Here is a 7,500-nt window from a genome sequence, read left to right as displayed (position 1 = left end):
TTTCAGTGTAATCTCGCGCTGTTGCAACACTCCACTGCTGTTTAATTCACGACACACCTCTAGGGCTGGACGCTATATCATATATTAAATATTAAGCAGCTACGAATTTCCTAACGGTTTAATGTTTTAATTTGGCGGTCGAGCTAGTTATTTGACGCAAAACTGATTCAGCGGTTTGTATCGTCACTCAGAAGTGTCTATAAGTATAATGTAATATCACGTTTTCTTTGACTGTATATCGCCCAGCCCTCGTCACACACACACACACACACACACACACACACACACACACACACACACACACTCACTCTCTCAGGCGATGATCGCAACTGTTAGACGAGCAGCAATATCCTCCGTTCACTGTGTTTTCTCTGTGGTAACACTAATTTATGAGGGCTTTCGTGTAGTTCTTTGTGTTTACAGAGGTGAGGTTTATAAACCAGCTTACTTGAATGTTTAACTTTGTGTGTCTGTCTCCGCTCGGGTCTGATCCCATCCGGCCGGCGCATGCTAAGTTCGACACAGACGCTCGAATTTCTCCGAGGTTACAAATACCGCCCGCTGAGTTTGTTTTCTGACCGCGTTAAAGGCTTCATTCACCCCGAAACGAAACGTCCGCCATCGTTTATTCTGTGGAGCGCAGAAGCAGACGTTCAGCAGAATGCTCGCGCCGCTCTTTTCCACACCGCGAAAGCGGCGTGCTTCAAAAAAACGAGAGCTTTCCGTTGTCACGAATCAGAATTAAAATGCTTTCGTTGCACAGAGAAGAGCAGAGTGAACTTCTCTTCAGATACTTTTTTCGTTTTTTGGGTGAACTGCTCCTTTAAGCTTCAATGTAGCAGTTTCTTGATTTCGTTTCCTTTTTAAGTGTACTTGTTTTTATTTAAAAGAGCGACGCAATAGTCTGCCGCACGATCGTTTCACTATATGCTCTGATTATTTTTACTCGTCCCGTTCATTTGTAAATCTAATTTAAATGGTTTTTTTTGGTAGTCGAGTATTAGGCAGAGCCGAACGCTTATCGTAACATCTTTAAAAGCTCCTCTGGTTTTCAGAAACAAACGTGCCAAACGCTTTCTTCTGCTTTGCCTGTGTTTTGCACTCATTTGGACGGAAAGGTGGACGGACCTACTTTATTAATCCCAGATGGGGGGATCGAGTAATCCTCGTTCAGGAATAGTTAGCTAATCCTCTCTCTAGTGAAAGCTTTGGTACTACGCTAGTCGTGACATCACTTCCCGCTCTGAGCGATGCTTTCGTCTGGCATCCGCTCCTGCCGATAATGACGCCGAGGTTGAATTGGTGCAGATGCTCACATCGTAGCTGGGAATTAATTCCAATTAAAATTCCGTGTTAAATTCCATTCTGTTTTATAGTGATATAACACCCCGGTACTGTCACTTTTAAGACAAAAATATGATTTTGTAATTGTTGCATTAATAAAGTCTAAATTAAACACGACCCGGCTGTGTCGAACACGTTTGTTTTTGTTTTGTTTTTTTATAAAATGATTCTTTTTTTTCCAGTTCAGCTTGGAGCAGTGAGGAAAGTCTCATGTGCTGTAAAAAAAAGATTTAATGTAAGGCCATGATGCAGTTCCTGTGAGGAGCCACCAGATGGCGTCACATCCTTCTTCACAAGCAGGATTACATAAACATCACATCAGGTGAAACATCACAGGCCGAGCTGATCGGAGGAAAACATCATACGGCCCAGGGAAGATTACTTGTTCTCATACAGAAGGAAAAACAGGCTCGGAGCGGATTTCATTGCTTGAGAAACGTCAGCGACACGCGTTTAGGTTCGGAAATGAACCCTAACCCTAACCCTAACCGTAGAGAAAACACAAAAGGGGTTTTGTTAAAAAGAAAAAGTAATTTGCCTGGAATTTGGAGCGCATGGATTCAGGTGGAAACCTTTCACATGCTGTATATAAGAAAGTTTGGGATATAGCAAAATATGAGCAACTGAGGCGTTCCTAACCATCATGATGAATAAAGTCATGGTCATAAATGTGTTTAGCCTTTCAAACACTCACTGTGGTAACCACGGGGCCTTTGAAAACACCATATATTCCCTGCTTAAACCTAGACCTGGACTAAACATAAGTCTTGCACTGGCTGACCTTAAAACACGTGCCTTTCTTTTGTCTCAAGATGCATAAAAATGACTTTAATGTCTTAATTGAACTACGGCCTAATCCTGGTTTAGGCCAAACCCTGTCTTTAAAACCAGGCCTTTGTTACCAGTGTGTGAGTAATAATGACTGCTACTGTGTGTCATCATTAGTCTAGTAAAGACTAGTTTAGTCTAGTTTTTTATTTTTACATCTCAGAATGTGAGGTCTTCAAGGACGAGCGAGGAGCACTCTTTCATTTTATTGGAATATATATATATATATATATATATATATATATATATATATATATATATATATATATGTGTGTGTATATATATGTATATACGAAAATATAATGAGATATATATATATATATATATATATATATATATATATATATATATATATATATATATATATATTCTAATATAGGTCTTTAAGACTCGACTTTCACTATTTTTACAAACTTGCACTTTAAAAAAACAGCAAAAAAAGACACATTTTAAACCAGAAATAGATAAAACTTTTTATGTTCGTGTTTGGTAAATCTTTAATAGATCCATAAACCCTTACAGTACCGTACCGCTCTATGACGCAAAAAGCGGACAACTGTTGCTATGGTTACGTTCGGCTCTAAACGCATCCTCGCGATTGTTAATTTGGCGCTAAATGACTTCAAATCGTGCTTTTCGTGGCTGCCGAAACGTTCTGAATGCGTTTTAAGTATAACCACCTAGCATAATGAACAAAAAAAAACTAAAGATACTTTATCTCCAAAAAAAACAAAACGGTAGTTACCGCGACAGATGTCTGAAATAATATCGACTGATGGGTGTTTTGACTCTCGGCGCGTTTGGAGACGTTCTGACGGGCAGCAGGCTGACTGACTCCGCCCTCCGGCACCTGTAAATCTGCCCTGAACGGGCAGAACGGAGCTGAACGCAACACGTTAGTGAATGAGAGCGCACGGAAGATCCGCGGACGCTCACGCAGGCTTTAAATCGCGGGGATGTTTTCCGTCCTGATGCACGCCCGGCGCGCGAGCTCGCCCAAAGACGCCACGACGCGCTTCCAGTAGGAGTTTGCGTGCGTTTCGAGAGCGACTTTTGAGCCGCGCGTCACCGGAGAACCGAGCGGCGGGCGAGAGCGCAGAGCGCCGCGGGAGGAGAGAGCGCGCACGCGGGGCTCTGCCCTGCCAAACATGGCTGATCGTCGGGAGCGGGGCGCTGCAGGGATCTCCGGAAAGCCGCTCGATGCTCCCCACTGAAGAACCAGAAGATGACGACGGCGACGAGAAGCGGCTCTCCACAATAATGACCTACCCGCCCTCGGTTCGGAACATGGCTGTGATCATCCCCTACACCAATGATATACTCTGCGACCACAAAGGCCAGAGGATGTGGTGGGCTTTCCTCGCCTCCTCCATGGTCACTTTCTTCGGGGGTCTGTTCATCATCCTGCTGTGGAGGACCCTCAAGTACCTGTGGACGGTGTGCTGCCACTGCAAGCGCAAAAAGAAGGTAAAGCGCCCGGATGACACCCGCTTTCGGGTCAAAAGTTTGCACGCGCTCCTCCGGTGTTTTCGTGACCTGAGCGCGCGCGAGTTCCTCCGTTCAGCGTGCGTGAACGGAGCGAAAGAGAAGTTTTTTCGTATCCGTGCTTCTCGTGTTCTAACAGGTGGTCCACGCGATGAACGAGCGGTCGTGCCTCGTTGGATTCCGTTCGGACGCGGCTTCGGATTGAAGCGCGCCGAATGTGAACGGCTTTGTGGCGCGTCCGCAATTAGAACCAGCTTTGCGAAATTGAGATCGCTTTAAAGCTGAATAAACAATATCTGGAGTTCAAGGGGGTTCTTGGGGATGCTCATAAACCATTACGTTTTGATGTGTTTTTATTTTTGCTAATTATTTTAATGGAACGTGCTCTTAATATCCCACTGATTTTTGCATAAAAGAATGCATGCAGTGTATTGTTGGCTATTGCTACGAATATATGCCGCGTATGACTGCTTTGTGATCCGGCTAGGGTCATATACGAGTGCTTACTAAAGTCCAAACGTGTGAGAGAATAGGACTGGGTGAACTCTGAAGCTCTCGTCTGATGACTGAAGTGTGAAATGAGTGTTTTACCAAACTGTGAAGCAGCATGTGCATCAAAAAGTCTAGAAAGCACTGCTTGTTGATCTGCATGGCAGCTCCTAGGCAGCAGTTCAAGCGTTCCAAGTGTTCCAAGTGTTCCAAATGGTTGCTAAGGTGTTCTAGGTGGTTGCTAGGCAGCTAGAGTTGGCTACTAGGTAGTTGCTACCTTGTAGTCTTTTAAAATATTGTTAGGCAGGTTATAAGGAGTGGTTTCTAACTTGTTTGTTGTCTTTGGGCTTACATTATTGACATTTAATGAATAAATAAAGCTATGATCTTTATTCTGGGTGACTGACTGGATGCTGAAAAGTTTTGCACATTATGCACCGGAAAACATCTTTAAAACTCGTCTTTTCGCTTCCATTCAAGATGCATGGTTTAAAAAAAAAAAAAAAGTGATTATCGGTGTCAGTTTTTCAGGAGTTTAAAAAAAACCAATCAGGAATGCGATGCTTAAGTTTTGATTCGGATTCAGGAAGTGCTGTATTGTCATTCGCTGGGAAGCAGTGTTTTGTCTCTTCCTCTTTGTTACGGGTGTGTGATTTTTATCATCTAGGGCAGGCTATCATATCACGCTTTATCAATGTGGAAGCTTTTTTATGGAGTGTTATTTATAAAAACAAAGTAGTCGTAGATGAATCCGGTTAAAATGCACTTAGAACGACCCTATGATTCAGTTTAATACACGCAAAAATATCCAGAGTGCTGTTAGACTTAAATGAACAAAATGTTAGTTTAAAAACATTTATGTTTGACCAAAGCGCTTGACAAATGCAGTAGAAAAAGCTCGACTCAAAGCAAAGGAATGCAAGTGCGTCTAAAGCAGTGTTTTGTTCCTTGTTTTTGAACGAATCATTTGAGTCAGTGAATCACTAGTCCATTCATAAAGATGCTTGCTTCGTTTCTGAACGTTCTGAAGCTGTTTAAATGAAACGAATCGCTCGTCAAGGCTCGTTTGGCTATCAGTGTGCTATTTATTTTTGCATGGCAGGCTTCAAGTACCCGCACCGAATCACGTTCAGCAAAATAGCGTTTAATCGTCGACGGTGGGAAAATGTTTCAAAGAGTCCGCTGTTGATCTGCCAGGAACACAGAGAGCTTCTCTTGAGTCTTTTACCCGTGTTTGACTCGGAGCCAGTGGTCAGGAATAGGCTGAGTTTTCACTGCCATTGTGTAGTCTGCCCACACACACACACACACACACACACACACACACACACACACCACAGCTGTTGCTTTCGTTACAGGCCTGTCAAACATAGTTGTGTTCATTCAGCCAGACGTTTCGGGAAGCCTTTTCTCCCGTCCAGACCTCCTGTTTCCACTCAAACACACGGCTCTGATTGAACCTGCCGCTTCAACGTCGGCGTCAAATCAACCATTCGCTTATTTTCTTAATACGTGTTCCCGATCCGACTGAGAATGATTCATCTGTGACGTCAAATACAGCAGACATCTAAACATCTGCTGCTTTATTGCCACGTAGATGATATTATGACACACGTGCGTGTATATAACGTATTTAACGTGTATTTAAATTTGAAATATATGCATTTTTGCTTTCCAAAAAACCCCCAAAAGCTTTTGTAATACGTTTGTATTTAGTGACCCGTTTTATTTGCATCAATTATTTTCTATTTGAAACATTTGAGGTTATATGAGAGAGTTGCGTCAGTTCACCCAAAAACCATCGCTCTGTGTTTGAAACCCACCTTCATGCTGTTTAAAGTCTGCCGCTTCTTATCAGCAAGCTTCGACGGCAAAATATTAGCTAAAAAAGCCAGTCGTGCGTAAATGCCAGTGGGTTTACAGCAAGTCAGCGATTCACTGAATCATCCATTCTAAGGATTGATTCAAAACTGCTGATTCATTGGAATCATGGATCATTGACTCACTTACTCAAATGATTCATTCAAATCGGTGAAACAGAAAACCCGTGTAATATGAAGTTCTTGTTTGTTGGACTGCTGTATAAATGATGGACACGTGATGTTGCAAACTATATCACATCCTGTAAATATAAAAACAAAAACCCATGCGCACCGGAAAAAAAACCCTATTCTCTTAAGAAAAGCGTTTCATTTTAGCTGCATATTAAATATCTTTTGTTGAAAGTTAGTCGCTCTGAAGACTTTTTTTTAATACTCATACTTTTCAATGTACTTTTGAATGAAGGCGTGTTGTTTTGATATACTCACATGCACTTAGGCGTTTTTTTAGTTAGATTTATATATATCTTATTAATTGTTCTGCTGATGAATGCTCTTCTTGTCAGTTCAGTTCTAGAATATTTCACTTGTCATTCTGTCCCTCTCCTCAGAAGAAAGTCAGACTGAATTGTTGAGTGTTGTTGCCTCTTTAATACCAGACTTCATATATTTTTCTTCCAGAGATTAATCGGCGATCTCAAGCGATCCGTCTCCTCTCACTTTCTCTGTTTTCATACATGCATCTTCCTCATTCAAAGTGCCGTGTCACTCTCCTGTAGCGTGCGTGAATCAGATGCTTGTTGCTAAGCAACAGGCGGCATATTCATTATTGAGCTGGGAAATATCCCCTTATGTAATTGTGCTTTTCTAGAGACCTCACACACACACACACACACTCACCTGTCAGAGTGTGTGATCAGAGTGTGTTTTCTTCAGCACGAACGCATTTACATTCAGAATCTACAGGCGTCTCACACACAACCCGAGCCAGAAATAGAAATCCGGTCTGATCTCCTTCGGATGGGTTTTGATGATGTTCACATTCAGATGTTGTTTTCGCAGGATTCTGCCGTTTGTTAATTAGTTTTAATTAAAGCCTGGATGCACATTTCCAGTGACGGCAAGCACGCAATCCTGCCGTCTCTCTTCTATTCTCTTCATTGACTTTAAATAGAAACGCTCTGTAACTTTATAAACGTCTTGCCTGTCCCTTCTGATCAGTTTCACGTGCCGCTCAATCTTTCTGTGCGCTCAAAAGTTAGTGATAAAAATCATCAAGGACGCATTGAATTGATCAAAAGTGACAGTAAAGACATGTATGGTCTCACAGATCTTTTGTAATCGTGTGCGAACGATTAAAAATAAATTGTATCACAGCTTCCACAAAAATATATTTGGCAGTGCAACTGTTTAACGTTGATGATAATCAGAAATGTTTGTTGATCAGTGAATCAGTATATTATTCTGATTTCTGAAGGATCATGTGACGCTGAAGACCGGAGTAAAGATGCTGGAAATACACAGAAATAAATGA

The 7,500-nt window shown here is 42.0% G+C and overlaps 2 protein-coding genes across 14 annotated transcripts in view; both read left to right on the top strand.

Annotated features, from left to right (window-relative positions):
• The window catches only part of dlg5b.1 (discs, large homolog 5b (Drosophila), tandem duplicate 1), a 37,002-nt gene extending 34,989 nt beyond the window's left edge, over positions 1–2,013 (top strand). For all 3 annotated transcript variants that reach the window (XM_043231155.1, XM_043231156.1, XM_043231154.1), the window contains one exon: positions 1–2,013. This exon is cut by the window's left edge and continues 823 nt beyond it. The gene's annotated coding sequence lies outside the window, so the exon portion shown is untranslated.
• Positions 2,014–2,788: 775 nt separating this feature from the next.
• The window catches only part of LOC122333525 (calcium-activated potassium channel subunit alpha-1), an 84,044-nt gene continuing 79,332 nt past the window's right edge, over positions 2,789–7,500 (top strand). For 3 of the 11 annotated variants that reach the window (XM_043231200.1, XM_043231198.1, XM_043231196.1), the window contains exon 1: positions 2,802–3,639. In XM_043231200.1, coding sequence (XP_043087135.1) covers positions 3,373–3,639 — 267 coding nt within the window. In that variant the 5' untranslated portion in view covers positions 2,802–3,372. Of the gene's footprint in view, positions 3,640–7,500 lie in introns of all 11 variants that reach the window. The other 8 variants (XM_043231193.1, XM_043231192.1, XM_043231199.1 and 5 more) reach the window with 6 other exon arrangements.

Source organism: Puntigrus tetrazona, unplaced genomic scaffold (genome assembly GCF_018831695.1).
Source record: "Puntigrus tetrazona isolate hp1 unplaced genomic scaffold, ASM1883169v1 S000000283, whole genome shotgun sequence".
NCBI lineage: Eukaryota > Metazoa > Chordata > Actinopteri > Cypriniformes > Cyprinidae > Puntigrus > Puntigrus tetrazona.
The sequence above is the reverse complement of the archived record's forward strand: the minus strand, read 5'-3'. Positions and strand labels throughout refer to the sequence as shown.